Source organism: Vanrija pseudolonga, chromosome 2 (genome assembly GCF_020906515.1).
Source record: "Vanrija pseudolonga chromosome 2, complete sequence".
Classification (NCBI taxonomy): Eukaryota; Fungi; Basidiomycota; class Tremellomycetes; order Trichosporonales; family Trichosporonaceae; genus Vanrija; species Vanrija pseudolonga.
The window spans coordinates 2552071-2566703 of record NC_085850.1 but is presented as its reverse complement, the minus strand read 5'-3'; the positions used below and the strand labels follow the sequence as shown (position 1 = coordinate 2566703).

The 14633-nt window shown below is 61.9% G+C and overlaps 4 protein-coding genes across 5 annotated transcripts; 2 read left to right on the top strand and 2 right to left on the bottom strand.

Annotated features, from left to right (window-relative positions):
• Positions 1–439: 439 nt before the first annotated feature.
• Positions 440–3406, top strand: SCYL1 (N-terminal kinase-like protein; the record flags this gene model as incomplete). The annotated part of the gene is made up of 5 exons (XM_062769264.1): positions 440–780; positions 823–962; positions 1002–1415; positions 1466–2153; positions 2192–3406. The coding sequence occupies exons 1-5, from the start codon at positions 646–648 to the stop codon at positions 3404–3406; spliced, it is 2592 nt and encodes an 863-aa protein (XP_062625248.1). The 5' UTR covers positions 440–645.
• A 57-nt stretch (positions 3407–3463) lies between these two features.
• On the bottom strand, positions 3464–6876 carry CTF1-ALPHA_0 (Cutinase transcription factor 1 alpha). The gene is made up of 5 exons (XM_062769263.1): positions 5636–6876; positions 5268–5585; positions 5071–5153; positions 4705–5035; positions 3464–4633 (listed from the first exon to the last, which is right to left on the bottom strand). Exons 1-5 carry the CDS (start codon positions 6626–6628, stop codon positions 3494–3496), a joined length of 2865 nt encoding a protein of 954 aa, XP_062625247.1. The 5' UTR covers positions 6629–6876; the 3' UTR covers positions 3464–3493.
• A 521-nt stretch (positions 6877–7397) lies between these two features.
• grx2 (Glutaredoxin-2) lies at positions 7398–8187 on the bottom strand. Its single transcript, XM_062769262.1, has 4 exons — positions 7905–8187; positions 7733–7791; positions 7661–7683; positions 7398–7582 (listed from the first exon to the last, which is right to left on the bottom strand). The coding sequence occupies exons 1-4, from the start codon at positions 8121–8123 to the stop codon at positions 7443–7445; spliced, it is 441 nt and encodes a 146-aa protein (XP_062625246.1). The 5' UTR covers positions 8124–8187; the 3' UTR covers positions 7398–7442.
• A 1469-nt stretch (positions 8188–9656) lies between these two features.
• Positions 9657–14504, top strand: myoM_1 (Myosin-M heavy chain). Of its 2 annotated transcripts, XM_062769260.1 has the most exons (5): positions 9657–10166; positions 10221–10338; positions 10837–13293; positions 13342–14110; positions 14163–14504. In XM_062769260.1, exons 2-5 carry the CDS (start codon positions 10240–10242, stop codon positions 14384–14386), a joined length of 3549 nt encoding a protein of 1182 aa, XP_062625244.1. In that variant the 5' UTR covers positions 9657–10166; positions 10221–10239; the 3' UTR covers positions 14387–14504. The 2 variants fall into 2 exon arrangements, with proteins under 2 accessions (XP_062625244.1, XP_062625245.1); XM_062769261.1 differs by lacking the exons at positions 9657–10166; positions 10221–10338 and having other exon boundaries at positions 10738–13293.
• The last annotated feature ends 129 nt before the right edge of the window (positions 14505–14633 follow it).

The window sequence follows — 14633 nt, the reverse complement described above, 5'->3', positions numbered from 1 at the left end:
CTGTGATGGGGGAAGGCCGGCTGAGGGGGTGACCTCAGTCAAATGAACTTCACATTGGAGCACACTTGGACAAGTCGCCCGACGCGTCCAGCCAGCCAGCCAGCACTGCCAGCACAGCCCAGCCAGCCTGGGCCAGAATGCATCCACCCATCCAGCCAGCCTCCCAGCTTCCCGCCCCGAGCGAGGCCCTTCTGTCCCTTCCACGGCTAAGTTCCAATAAACGGCCCTACGGTGGGGACGGGAGCTAAATCAAGCCGGAGATTTTACCGGTGTTTGAATGCGTGGCGGGGTTGGTGGGCGGTGACGGCGGCCTGTGCGCTATGTGATGGTGGCAGCCAGGGGCGGGCGATGACTTGGCCGCGGAGCGCGTCCAAAGTGGAGGTTGGTCTGATTTGGACCGAACACGTCCCTTGTGCGTTGATTGCATCGACCAGCCGCCAGCCGCAACCAGCGACGACACGCTGCAGCTACACACACGGCCCATCGCACAAAGGGGCACCACCCACCACCCACCCTCTTGCTGCTGCCTACACTCAAGTCGCGTCAGTCGACAGCAGCCTTACCCCCACGGCATAAAGCGGCACCGGCACCGCATCGACGACAGACCTACATCGTCACCACAACTAGCCGCCAAACAACACCACCATGAATTACCTCAAGTCCATTACCACCTCGGTGCTCAACTCGACCGGCGTCTCCTTTCCTTTCTCGATCGGCGAGCGCATCCCTGGGCTAGAGGCAGGGAGCACCATCTGGGATATCCGCGAGGGCGTCAAGAAGGTATGCCTACTTGCAGTTGGTAAGATGCTGACCAGCCTTTAGGATGACGGAACACCCCTTACGCTGTTCATCTTTGACTCGACGCTGGGGCCATTGCAGCCAGGCAACAAGGACAGGCGAACACTGTTCCAGCTGGCCAAGAATTCGCTCAAGAAGCTGCGGACGATCAGGCATCCCGATGTGTAGGTGCACGAAGCTCTGGGTAGAGCTCACCTGTCCAGCCTGAAGTACATCGACTCGGTCGAGACCGAGACGCACATCTACATCGCAACGGAGCAGGTACGGCCGCTTCAGGGCGTACTGCGTGACTGGGAAAGAGGGGGTGCGCTCGCGTCCACGAGCGCAGTGAAGAACAAAGAGGGCAAGGAGGCATGGCTCGGCTGGGGCGTGAAGAGCATATCTACCGCGCTCGCCTTCCTCAACTCGCCCCCATTATCACAGCACCACGCCTACCTCCTCCCCTCGACCGTATTCATCACGCCCGCGATGGAGTGGCGCTTGGCCGGCTTCGATCTCTTGACGGGGCGGGACGACGCGTCCGGCGTGCTCTGGGGTCTGGGTGGGCTGGCGCCTGGCGGGGTGGGCGAGTACTCTAGCCCCGAGGTGCAGAAAGGTGGCTGGGGTGTGCTCCGGGAGTGAGTTGGAGCTGATTCCACGGGTCGCTGGCACAGCTAACACACGGCAGCACCGATCCCGCCCAGGAGGACATCTACCTCCTCGCCATGTTCCTCTTCCACCTCTACAACCCCGAGAAGCCTATCCCCAAGTTCTCTGGCCCACCAACGCCCGCATCCGCAGGCTCGCTTCCCAAGAGCCTCTTTCCCCTATGGAAGCGCATGCTCAACCCCAACGCGCGGACAAGGCTGTCGACGATCAACTTTGTTGCCGAAGCGCAGTCGACATCGTTCTGGACCGGCAACCCGCTCGTCAGCCTCGTCGAGGGGCTCGACGGCTTCGAGCTGCGGTCCGACGGCGAGAAGCAGCAGCTTCTGAGGATAATCAAGGATGCTGCAGACGCCGGCACGCTCCCCGAGCCGTTCCTCGTCCACCGTGTCCTTCCCAGCCTGTTACACTCGCTGTCGCTGCCCGACGCGCCCAGCGCCCTCATGCTCCCGCTCGTGCTCGCCATCGGCAAGACTGTGCCACCGTCGACATATCCCAAGGTCGTGCTCGAGCCTGTCGTCAAGCTGTACGCCAGCCCCGACCGCGGTACCCGTATGGCCCTGCTCGAAGGCCTCAACGAGTACGCCGACAAGCTCGACTCGCGAACCGTCAACGAACGTGTATGGCCCAACCTCATCACTGGATTTGCCGACACTGTGCCTGTGATCCGCGAGGCGACTATCAAGGCCGTGTACCCCTTGTCGAGCAAGGTACGTGCGTTTCTGGCGACCAACGCTGACGTGAACAGTTGTCGGACCGAATCCTGAACAATGACTTGCTGCGTTTACTCGCCAAGATGCAGCAGGACGTTGAGCCGTCGATCCGAACCAACACCTGTATCCTGCTCGGCCGCCTCGCGCCGTCACTTAACTCGAACACGAAGAAGAAAGTCCTGGTCCCCGCGTTCGCCCGCAGCTTAAAGGACACATTCGTGCACACTCGTGTCGCGGCTCTGATGTCGCTCATGGCCTCGATCGACTGCTTCGACACCGAGGACCTCGCCGCGCGTGTCCTCCCCAACATGACGTTCGCACTTGTCGACAAGGAGAAGATGGTGCGCGACCAGGCGTTCAAGGCCGTCGGCATCTTCCTCAAGCGGGTGGAGGAGGGCGCGGCGCAGATGCCCGACACACAGCTCAGCGACGAGGCAAGGGCTCCCGCCGCGCTGGGCTCCAACCCGCCGCCGGCACCGAACGGGTCGTCAAGCTACGTCAACTCGGCGGCCGGCGCAGCAGCAGGCGCGGCGGGGTCGCTGGCCGGATGGGCCTTCTCGACGCTCAGCCAGCAGATCTCGTCGCGCGACGCCAACTCGTCGCTGACGGCGGCATCGTCCAACATTGGCGAGCTGCCGAACTTCCAGGCGGCACGTGCTGCGGCCGCGGCCGCCGAGACAAAACCGAGCCCGGAGCGTACGCCATCATACGAGCGTCCAGCGGCGCCGAGCAAGGTCTCGTCGTTCGGCGCGGCGCCGAAACCCGTACGTGCAGGCTCGGGCATGAAGCTCGGCGGTGCGGCCAAGGCGCACAAGCCAACCGACCTCGCCGACGCGCTCGCCGCCGACTTTGAGGACGACGAAGTCGCCAACGCGTGGGGTAACGACGACCTCATCAACGTCAATGCCGACGACGACGACTGGACCGCGTTCGAGGAGGCGCCGCAGGAGGTCGCGGCCGCGCCGCCGCCCCAGTCATACTATGTCACTCCGGCAGCCAAGCCTGCACCAAAACCCGCACCGCCAAAGCCTGAGCCCGTTGTCGCGCCGAAACCCGTCAAGGCAGCACCGGCCGTGGCCAAGTCGCCGCCTCCCACCGAGTCGGCGCGCAGCAGCATCTCGGAGCCATCGAAACCCTCCACGCCGCAGCCCAACCTCTCGTCCCTGTCCAAGGAGGAAAAGGACAAGGAGATGGCCCGGCGACGCGAGGAGCGCAAGGCGCGCATCGCGGCCATGAAGGGGAAGAAGTAGAGTAGCCACGACGTGCCATACCTACCATAGTTGCCATTGTATTACAGTATTAAGAATCCATCATCATCCCTATTACACCAACCACCACTAAATGTTGAACGGCACAGTCGGGTCGGCCTCCCAGTCAAAGCTGGTGCCGGCGATCTGAGCCCACATTTCCGAAATCTCAACCGTAGGCGTCTGGGCCTGGTCGAGTGTTGCGCCGTTGAACCACGATGGTTGGTTCTGCGCTGGCGCCGTGCCGGTGCTGACTGACGGCGACGGCGTGGTAGTGTTGATCATGCTCGACATCGGCGGCGTGGGGCCCGACGAGCCGGCCGACGCAAAGCTCATTCTCGGCCCGTTCGGCGAGACATGGTTGCCCTGCCCTCCCTGGCTCTGCGGCGTCTGCTGTGGCGGGACCGCGAGAGCCGTCTCGCCGTTCCATGGGTCGTTGGACGTGAACCCGCTCAGCATCTCCAAGCCGTCAAAGTTCATGTCGCCGACGTCGAAGAGGTCGAAGGTCGGCAGCGGCATGTCAATGCCACCTGCGACGTGTTCTGGGACGGCAGGGGTCGAGAAGTGCGTCGCGGGCGGCTGGAGCGGCGTGCGCGCGTCCGACGTCTCGTACGACCGTTCCCGGATAGACGAGGGGTGCTTCCACTCTCCGGGGACGACGGTGGCACCCGATGCCGACGCGTTGGACGCCTTGCTCTGCCTCCGCGCCTTGGCGTCCTGCGAGTCGGCAGAAGACGACTTGCGCTTCTTGTTTGTTGCGGCTGGACGCCCCAGTCCGGCGCGTACCTCCTTGGCCCTGTTCTCCACGTCGCCGAGAAGCTCACGGAGCTTCCTGCACCCGGGCCACGCTGGCTCCAGCGTCCGCAGCGAGGAGCGGCACGAGTCGATCTGCGCACCGACCGCGTCGACGACGACCTGGTCCTTGGCTCTGACCTCGCACAGTAAGAGAATAACCGAGGATGACCAGAGGTACTGGCAGAACACGGCGATGTGGTGGGATACCGGCACCATGACTCTGGACTGCGCTGCGACGTGGATAACCGAACGCGCCGCGTCGACACAGTGCGCAAGCGACTGAGACGACGCGACGGGCTTGGGACGCGGGAAGTCGGGGTTGGAGGGGAGGAGGTTGCGGTGCAACGTGATGAGCACGGCAAAGTAGGCATTGGACAGGACAGCCGACATGAGAGAGACGGGCCGAGAGGGGGACGGGTCCTTGTACTTTTTCGGCTGTCACAGCGTCAGCTTTGGCCACCACCACACGATTCCGAGCTTATGCCAAGGCTTCCGAGCCAACTTACCACCTCGTGCTCAAGCCAGTCGCGAAGCATCTTGTCGAGCTTGTCAAACGTCTTCTGCTGGCTCGTGGCCCACGATGGGTCGTTGACCGAGCGTCCGTTCAACGGCCGGTAGAGCACCTGCGAGACTCTGCCGGCAATCTTGCAAAGCTTTGTGAGCGCGACGAATCCCGACATTGTTGACTCTTGGGGCTCGGGAGGAATATCGCCGACGTCTTCGGCCTGAGTGTCCCCGAGCGCGTGGAGAGCCGCATCGTCGATCTCGACAGGGTACGCGACATCGACATCACGGTCATCACAGCCGAGGGGCCGACCGAGCGTGATGGAAATCAATCTGGTGTGAGCTAATGGAGGCGCGTACCAGCTCACCTCTCGAGGCCGTAGATGGCCCACCAGCATCGCGAACCGAGCTGCTTGATAGCATAGCTGACCTTGAACCTTGGGGCCGCGCGCTGTGATCATCAGTGCCTTGGTCAGGTGGGGATGTGGAGATTGTGGGGCAGTCGCCGGGGCCCAATTTCGGCAAGCGACCTGGCCACGGAAATTGGCCATATGGTGTCACTCACGTGGAGGCCAATGTCCATGGCGATGCGCAAAGCCTGGCTGGCCAACAGCCAGCTCATGGGCATGGCGTTGACGGCGGCCTGGAACGATGCTTGCAGTGTCAAGCATTGGACCTGGTGGATGTCGATCTCGCGTATAGTCGAGAAATGCAGGACTTGAGACCGTTCAAACCAAATGACGCCGGCCTCGGCCTCTCCTGGCAGCAGCGTGTCGTCGTCTGCACGGCCCTCACGCAATTTTGTGCACTCGCGGCGGTACGCCCGTCCCACAACAATCACCCTCTCGCCGAGGGCAAACATTGCAAAGACGACTGACATGAACTGGGGGCGTAGTCAGCAGCTGCGCCTGCGCCCGTAGGGCTCAAACTCACCCCACCGCTGAGGCCCGAAAAGTCGCCGACCTCAACCTTATCCATGAGCGTGTTAAAGTCGCGTCGGAAGTCGTGCTCGTTGACTACTGGCAGCACGGGGTGCACCTCCACAAAGTACGCGTCGATCATCTTCTCGGCATCGGCGCGCGGGGGGAAGATGGCCTCCTCGAGGCCGGGGAATACCGAGCCGATAGACCCAGCGCCAGCCACAGCGCCAAAGTACGGGTGGTTCTCTGGCGAGCCACGGTTGGGCTTTGGCTCGATGCCGTCGAGCGACTCGCGATGGAGGGCTGGATGCTGTCCCTCCTGGTGCCCTCCAAACGAATCAATAAGGCTGAGTGTGTTGGACGAGCCGATGTATCGGAAGTTGCCACGCTCGTCGGCCATCATCATGACCTCGCCCTCGCCCGAGTCGCCTCCGTCTGAGCGCGGCGAGCGGGGCGAGTGCATCGCCGAGCCGATGGCCGATTCCACGCCGGACCGGTTCCCGGCATCCCACTTCTTGGGCGTCGAAACGGGGAGTGACGGCAGCGATCCGCCCTCGTACGCGCTCAGCAGAGGGAGGAGCCGTGCATGCAACGCCTCGAGAGCCTGCACGCGGCCCGAGAGGTCCTGGACGTATGCGCGCGAGTAGGCCGCGCGGTCGCGTGTGGGCTGGTACTCGCACTCGGTGCCGGACTGGGTACATTGCTGACAGGCCGCTGTGCCGCCCGCTGCCGTCGCTGCCGCGGGGCCGGGCAAACACTTGATCTTCTTCTGCCGGCACGCCCGGCAGGCCGCAAAGGCGCGGACTTTGGAGAGGTCGCCCGGGCCGGGGTTTGCTGACGTTGATGCGCGCATGACTGAGGGTGTGGCCTTTGCTGCTGCTGCCGAGTCTGGGCCGGACTGGCGGGGCCGTTTTGCTTTTGGCGGGGCCGCTGATGGGATGGATGATGGAGGAGGAGGAGGTGCGAGTGGTGGCTGGGAGGGGCCTGCGAGGTTTGGGCGGCTCATGGTTGAGGATGTTGCTGCAGCAGATGTATGCGGCGGTGATAGCACGCAGGGCGCGGTGGTAGTGTGGCTTGTTGTGTGTGTCTGCGTACGCCGAGAGGACGGCCAAGAAGAGGGGAGGATCGAGCGGGGTGGTGGGTGGGGGGGCGCGCAGCCAGGGCAACTGCTGCTGCTGCTGCTGCTCTACTGTTGGCGCTGTTTTGCGAGCGAGATGGAGGAATGCACAAGGTCGGTGTCGGGGGTGCGCCCAGTTCCCTCCAAGTGATGATGCGCAGTGTGTCGCGGCGGATGTGATGCAGTGAAGGAGAGAGACGGAAACGGGCAACCGAGATGGCGGCGGCCAAGAGGGTTGCAGGTATCAGCTGAGCATCTGCTGCAGCCCAAATGTGGGGGAAGAGGGGAGGCGGCAAGTGGGTTGAGGCCGTCGCCGTCACCGTCATTGACGTCGGCAAACGGCGGCCATTACAAAAATGCTATTGGCCTCATTTCCGCTGTATTACAATTGATTTTGTTGGAAAATACATCTGACATTAGCGGGATACAGATGACCGGAAAGACCGCACACCCTGGCATGTAAAACATTCCACAGCTACGTCGTCGTTCCTCGGTATCCTGGATGACTGACTACGCGCCAGCGACTGGCAGCTTGGCACTGCTCGGTAGTGCAAGCCCTCGACAATAACAAGCCTGCTGTAGGTAGCCCAGGTCAGGCGGCAGCGCGCCACAAGCCACTCAGCAAGCGCCAGCCAGACCCGACGCCCAACGCCCAACACATGGCAATTAAAGATACATCTAACAAAGACTATCAAAGCTCCACTTAAGCCTTAATGCGCTTCTCGAGCTCGGGCTTGGGGATGGCCTGGAGGTCCGAGTTGCCGCCGATGAACTGCTGGCCGATGTAGACGTGGGGGACGGTGCTCTGGCCGTTGAGCTCGCGGAGGTAGGCCTGGATGGCCGCTGGGTGGGGGGTTAGTAGCTGACTAATGATGGTGGCGCGCGGCGCGGAGCGGCATCGCGGCAAGTGGGTTTACTCACAGCCGTCGTCGCGCTCGTCAAGCCTAGAGGAAGTGTCAGTGATGTTCTGCCTCGGCGCCACGCGCGACTTACTCGAACACCTTGATCTCCTCGGTCAGGTCGGCGAGGGTGGCTTTGGAGCGGCGGCAGTACTGATACGTCAGTATGGCTCAGTCAGAGTCGGCGGTCAGTGATGGAATGGCTGTGAGCGACCGTGGCACCACAGCAAACCCATCACTTGACACCCCCACCTGCGCAAACTCACAGGGCAGTACGACTTGGAGAAGACAACAACGTGGTTCTCGGCGATAGCCTTGTCGACAAGCTCCTTGGCGGCGGACATGGCTGCAGGCGTAACGGCTGGGGTGGAGAAGAAGGAGCCCACTTTGAAAGTGCTACCGGTGGTAGGTGTGCGAGCGGCGATGGGGGTTGTGCGTGAGAGGTGAGCGGCGAGGACGTTTACTCGTCGAGCAGCTGTGAACATGGGCTTTGCTTTAAGAGGAGAAGCAAGTGGGGCGCAAGTCGGTGACGGTCAGTGTCCGCATGAGCAAGCAGTCACTGAGTGAAGGGAAGGTGACGGGATCAAATATTCCAGTCCACAGTCAGTCATCAGTCACCGCACGTCATCGGCAGCAAGAAAGTTGAAAGTATCGGAATCAAGCGACCGGGGAGTGACCCGAATGATGATGAGACGGATGACTGATGGGCTGTGTGTGATGCGGTGATGGGCCACAGTCAGTCAGAGTACAGCCTACAGTCAGTTCAGTCGGCGAGACAGTCAGGCAGTCGGGTCTACCCAGTCACTGCCACCCATCAAGGCATCATCATCAGTTCGACCGAGAGACATGACCGAGACAGCCACCACCCACTCACCACACCCACCATTGATCGCCACTGCCCAGCGCGGCCGTGTCTGATTGATTCTCCGCCGTCGGAACAGAGGCACAGCACGGCACCCGGCAATGTAAGTTGAGCAAGTCTTGACCCCTTTGTTCTACCACCCACCCACTGTTACTAGCACTGCTCCACTGCAGTGTCACTTATGTATGCATCACCAAATTTGTGCCTCACTCGACGTCTCTCTGTACGTCAGAGACGTGTCGAGGACCCTTGTTCTGCGCGTCATTGTTCCATCTAGAGTAATTCTAGTTCGGAACAGACCAGTCGTCGGAATCAGAAGGGGGGTGCTTGCAATTTGTGGAACAAGGTCTGGCGTTTAGCCTGGCTGGCGACGGTGGGCGGCGGCAGCGGCGGTGAGTGAGTGAGTGACGGCCAGGCCCAGGCCAGGTCCAAACCAAGGTTAGGCTCCCTCCTCCGCTGCAAGCAAGCCGACAGCCGCGCGAGCCGACGACGCCGCGGCACGCGCGCCAAGTTGCAGTTACCGATGGTCAGGCAGCCCGACCCACTGCTCTGTGCCGCGGCGTGTTATCGCTCCCTGCGAGGTGCGTCACGTCCGGCTAGCCGCTAACCCCAGCGCGGCAAGAAAAAAGAGGGTGGTGAGCGAGATTATATTTCCGGGCCGTTCGCTTGCTGCTTCTGATGCCGGCTGCCAGGCTGCACTGCTAGCTGCCAGCCAGCCCACGCCACGCGCAAGCCGCACACACGCTCTCGCATTGTCCGTCTGACACATGGACGCCTCAAGGCGCAGCGGCTGCGAGTGGTGGTGGTCGTGGTGCGCCCAAGCCACGGGCAGGCGGCCAAGCAGGCGTTGCGCCCCCCCCCCCCCCCCACCCCCCGCCCGTGCTCGTTCGTCTTGCGTCGCGGTGCGCTCCGCTTGGCCTTGCTTTTGCCTTTGCCGGCTCGCTCGCTCGCGCTAGCTCTGCTCTGCTCACGACCCAGGGCCCCGATCTGCACGCGCGCCCAACTTTGCTCACCGCCGCTTGCGTACTCACTGACATGATCTGGGGACCTACCTCAGATTTCGATAGATGGCGGCGGTGGCCCCAGTGTCCGCCCCACCCCGTCTTTTACAGATAACCTGGCAATGGAGGGACCTGCAGCTCATCATCGCCCCTCCCTCACTTCTAATCTGCTCGCTTGCTACTGCATGGTTGTTTGACGACCTCGCTCCTTGCTTGAACACACATACACCTCCTACCTCCTGGCTGGTCCAACAAAATCGACGACGATTAAAAATCTCTTCCCGACCCAAGCCTCCCTTATCGACCACATCTCGGCATCTCCGCCGAGCTCACCGCCCCCCACCCTACCACCACCACCCCACCTACCTACCTCTTGGCCATCGTTGTGGCCGTTCCGAATCACCTCCACGAACTACACGCCCCCCACACGCTCTCTATCGCTACGAAACGATCCGCTCGCTCGCTCGCTCGCCCGCCCACTGCACAACGACAATCACCAAGCCGACGCTGCGCGCACCCCACACGAACAGACACACTTGCTGATCCCCTCCTTTGACCCACACCGCTTCCGACACCAGTATAGTTGGATCAGCCAGCTAGCCTCTAGCCTCCTCTCGCAGTCAACAACTGCCGACAAACAACCCCAACAAGAACAGACCGCAAGGGTAGGTCGCGTGTCTCCCCCCCACTGCCCCCCACCCCCACTGACCGGCTCTCAGCCGCTCCGCCACTTTTGCAATGATGCTTCGACGAAACCAGCGCACCTCGCCAGTGACCCCGCCAATGACCCTGCCACACGGACCCAAGGCATTTGCGTTAAATGAGTCGGGCAAAGGGGTGAGTGTGTGAGGGAGTGAGAGGAGCGAGCATGCAGGGAGGGGCGACGGGATGATGCGAGGGGTGATGCGTGGCCTTGGGCGTGTGACGGATGCGAGGCAGTCGTGGTCACCGTTGCCGTCGTCGTCGTTGTTTTCAACGTCGTCGTCGCTTCGGCCCCCGACGCCAATTTGTCGCGCCCCACCCGCCCGTAGGACGTGCGTTTTGTTGCTGGCTACTGGCTGGCTTTAGCGCCTCTCAAAGGAGGGCACAGCTAGTCATTGCTGCCATGCTGTTACAGGCAGCCAGTGGACCCAGTGACGCCCCCTACACCGCCGCCTGCCACGCCGCCGCCGTCACCGCCGCCCTCGTCATTAGAACACGAGCTGATCTGCCCCTCTTCTTCTCCACTTCGTCACACTTCGTCCTTTCATTGCAAACGCAAACTCAATCTCTCTCGACCCGACTCTCCGTGCATCTCCCTCTCGCTCCCACCCCGACTCGGCTTTTGGATCTTAGCCCGTCGACTATCCTGACAAGGTGGCCGCTTTGATCAGGTCCGACTGGCCCTCTGCGCAACCGCTCGACTCTGATCCTGAGCCAACTACGCCCGAGCTCGAGGTCCCAAAGACGGCACTTGCTCTGCACTCCATCTGCCGCGGCGGCAGCGCGGCAGGCGCAGCTCTTGCTGCTGCTGCACCCGTAGCAGCTGGCACGACACCAACACGTCCTCCTCGCAGCTCTGCACGCGCCCCTCTGCCTCGACTCACTACCAGCCCTTCGCTCCCTCTTCACCACCCCGTTCCCGTCAACCTCGGCGCATCCCGCCAAACATCTTCTCTCTACTTTAGCACCCTGTCATCCCCCGACAGTGCCCTCCTCTCCGACATCTGCTCAGACTCGGAACAATCAACCACCTACCACTCTACGGCATTCTCACACGACAACAACGGTGGTTCAGACTCGCCGGCCCCGCCTTGGCCTCGTCGCCAGAGCGAGAGCAGCAGCCCTACCACCGCCTGGCCATCTCCGCCCTCACTCTACTCTCCGTCTGCGACGAGTGCGAATGACAGCATGACACTTGCGTCACCGCCGCCGCCGCTGCCCCCGACTCTGCCGCCCCGCACAATCACCTGCACCACCGATGGTGAAGATGAGGGCCCCACCCGTACCCTGTGGACGCAGTCGGTGTCGCGTTCAAAGAAGATGCTGAGGTCAAAGGACAGCGCCTCGTCTTCCTCTTCTCGTCGACGCGTCAATTCTGCCCCTCCTTCTCCGACTACGCCCGCACAGACTGCTTTCCCGGGCCCAAGGCCAGACTCGCCAGACTTTGCTCGATCAAGCTCCGACCACACGCACTCGAGCATCGAACCGCGTTCAAGTCTGGAACAGCTCTCGAGCGTCGAGCGCTTCTCTATTACAGATCGTAGTCTGGATCGGCACTCGCTCGACCGCAGGTCGAGCTACGATCGCCAGTCGAGTGTTGAGCGGCGCCGCTCAAGTGTCGAATCTACCCAGTCTGGGCCTTCCATCAGAGTCAGCGAGAACCGCCGTGGCGTCCCCAGACTGTCCTTTGCAAACGGCGTTTCGAGTTTGCTCGGGCCTCCGCTCCCCAGCTTTGATCACAACACGCCGACAACAGCTGGATCTGCTCGTACAATCACCGACTCGACGCCCACTTCTCCACGTCACCTTGACGGCTCACTCAGCTCACCAACCGCTTCCGAACAGTCGCCCATCTCTCGCAAGCGCCGCCTCAACGCTATCAGAGGTCTCGTCAAGACGCTCAACTTTGAGCAGCCCTGGAGCATTGTCGAGAAGTCGGACGCCAGCGGTAGCGACAGTGTCTACTGGGCGCAGGGTGGCGAGCCGCCCCAGCTCAGCCGCCTTTCACTTGGCCACAAGTTCCAGGCTGCCGATCTCTCCTCCATCACCCCATCAAACGACAGCACCGTCTCACTGCCGCCCAGCCAGTTGCCCGACGCCGAGTCTGACAACAGGTTGCGACGCACCCGCAAGTTTAGTCGATCCATGGTCAATGTGGTTGAGAACCGTGACCTCGACGCGTCTAATCCTGCCGGCTGGCCAGTGCGTCCTTTGTCCAGAGGTCCCGAACAGTGGACTGAGCGACCGATTTCACCCCCAATGGGCCTCGCACCACTGGAAAAGGTCAAGTCGCTCGCGGCTGCGGCCGTCGCGGCGGCGTCGACACAGGCGTCGCCCCCTCGCATCGTTCAGCGAGTAAACTCGGTCGCACTGAAAAAGAAGCCATCGACAACACGCCTCAACGCACCAGCAGTGCCTCGCCAGCCTCCGCGTCCGTCACGCCAGCGCAAAGAGTCGTTTGCCGTCGCCCACTCGGGTTACAGCAAGTCGCTTCGCCCCACAACGCCACTGCCCTTTGACGACGAGGACTCTGCGCCGTCCTGGCGCGAGTCACTGGCCAACGACGGCGTGTACAAGAAAATCTTCGAGTCTTTTGATGGCCCCAACGAGATCAACCGCCAGGAGGTCATGTGGGAGCTGTGCGAGACGGAAGCCGCTTTTGTCCGCTCCTGTCGGGATGTGCTGCGATTGTTTGTCACGCCACTTCGCACTCCACACGGCGACTGGATGTCGGGCGTGCCACCGGGCGCTTGCAAGCTGTTCGAGTCACTCGAGATGATCACCCAGACGCACGCCGATATCTCCACCTCGCTGCATCGCCTGCGCCGCCGATCCAACGAGATCCTCGACGTCGGCGACTTTGTCAATCAGTTTGGCTTGTGGGTGGCGCGATTGGCGTGCCACGAGCCCTACCTTGTGCTGTTCAACCCGATTTGCCAGCTCATTGAAGAGTCGAGCCGAGACGACTCGAGCACGTTTGGCGAGTTTTTGCGCATGCAGACGCGCGACAAGGCGCTCGGCTCGCTCAGCCTCGGAAGCATGCTTCTCAAGCCTGTGCAGCGCTTGACCAAGTACCCCCTCTTCCTCAAGGTAAGGTTTTAGGGTGTGTTCTGATGCTGATCTCACTTCCTTCTTTAGCGCCTGCTTGACGCCACACCCTCGTCGCACCCTGCCCATGAGGCGGTTGTTCACCTGATTGACACGACGGAAGTCATCCTGGCCACGCTGCAGGACACCAAGGGCCGTTCGGACGATTTCCAGCAGTTGACCGCCCTTGAAGCCACGCTGGACGGGCTTCCCGCTGGATTCGTGCTGGCCACGCATGGACGTAGGCTTATCGATAGATCCCAAGTCGTCCGCATCTTCAAGGACAGTGCACCCACGACGCCAAGCTTGAGTCGTGCTGGCAGCGTGCGCTCTCTTCGCCAAACCTTTGGTGGTGGTGGCAGCTCGGCCGCGCCGCGCGCATCCGACTCTTCCACCCACACGGCCTCGTCGGGTCACTTGGAGACACCTTCGCAGGGTCTCTGGTCGACTACCCCTTCGTCGGTGGCTTCTTCTATCCGGTCCCCATCGGTCCGGTCTTCCTCTCGGGCGACTTCGCCCATCCAGCAAAAGGACCGTCCTCTGACGTCGGTCTCACGATCACCCTCGTTTACTTCCATCATGGAGAAGCCTATTTCACCCCCACGCAGCTTTGGTTCTATCCGCAAAATCCGTGGCGAGGATGCCCTCACGCTCCTCGTCTTCAACGACATGGTTCTTCTCGCGGCGCCTGTGAGCGAACGCCCAGGCTTCTTCCGTTACAAGGCTCGCAAAGCCGAGCCCGTGCGCTTCCGCGTTGTCGCGGCGGCAGATGGCGGCCTGGGAACTGTCGACGACGTGCGCGAAGTGTCTGGTTGGGGCAGTGAGTGTACTCGGGAGCTGCTGGTTGGGTTGTTACTGACACGGACCTCCAGACTACAGCCAGGCCTTTGCCCTTGCAGTCCAGGCGCCGAGCGGCCGCAGCACCGTTGCCACGTACGCACTTGCACCATCGTCCACGCTGCCTCGCCGGGCTCAGAGATCACCGTCGCTGTCGGCGCAGCTGCTCGAGACGATTGAGCAGGTTGTCGGGTATATCAAGGCGACACGGTCGCCTGCGAGCTCGACGCACACCACCGACGTCGACGACGATGAGTAAAGACGAAACAAAAAACAGGGCGAGGATGGAGTAGCCTGTGTGTGTTTGTGTATCGCGTGACGACCTTGTAAGGAACGTTGGGGGTTAGCTGTGGTCAGTAGAGAAGGCATGAATGTTGCATGTTATACAAGGGGGTTGCGAGCGGAGGCATGCGAGCGGAGCGAGCAGGCCAGCGCGGGCGGCGTCGTGCTGTGCCATGACCGTCGAGCTGTGAGTGATTGATCATTGGGGCGACGCGTCGCGCACT

Bases quoted from the DNA above. Each gene is read 5' to 3' on its own strand.
- CTF1-ALPHA_0 (XM_062769263.1), bottom strand. From the start codon at position 6,628: ATGAGCCGCCCAAACCTCGCAGGCCCCTCCCAGCCACCACTCGCACCT. The intron at 5,154-5,267 runs GTGAGTGACACC...TGATGATCACAG, and splicing joins CCATGGACATTGGCCTCCAC to CGCGCGGCCCCAAGGTTCAA. The intron at 4,634-4,704 runs GTAAGTTGGCTC...ACGCTGTGACAG, and splicing joins ACTGGCTTGAGCACGAGGTG to CCGAAAAAGTACAAGGACCC.
- grx2 (XM_062769262.1), bottom strand. From the start codon at position 8,123: ATGTTCACAGCTGCTCGACGAGTAAACGTCCTCGCCGCTCACCTCTCA. The intron at 7,792-7,904 runs GTGAGTTTGCGC...CTGACGTATCAG, and splicing joins TCTCCAAGTCGTACTGCCCT to TACTGCCGCCGCTCCAAAGC. The intron at 7,583-7,660 runs GTGAGTAAACCC...CCCCCCACCCAG, and splicing joins TGACGAGCGCGACGACGGCT to CGGCCATCCAGGCCTACCTC.
- myoM_1 (XM_062769260.1), top strand. From the start codon at position 10,240: ATGATGCTTCGACGAAACCAGCGCACCTCGCCAGTGACCCCGCCAATG. The intron at 13,294-13,341 runs GTAAGGTTTTAG...TTCCTTCTTTAG, and splicing joins AGTACCCCCTCTTCCTCAAG to CGCCTGCTTGACGCCACACC. The intron at 14,111-14,162 runs GTGAGTGTACTC...ACGGACCTCCAG, and splicing joins CGAAGTGTCTGGTTGGGGCA to ACTACAGCCAGGCCTTTGCC.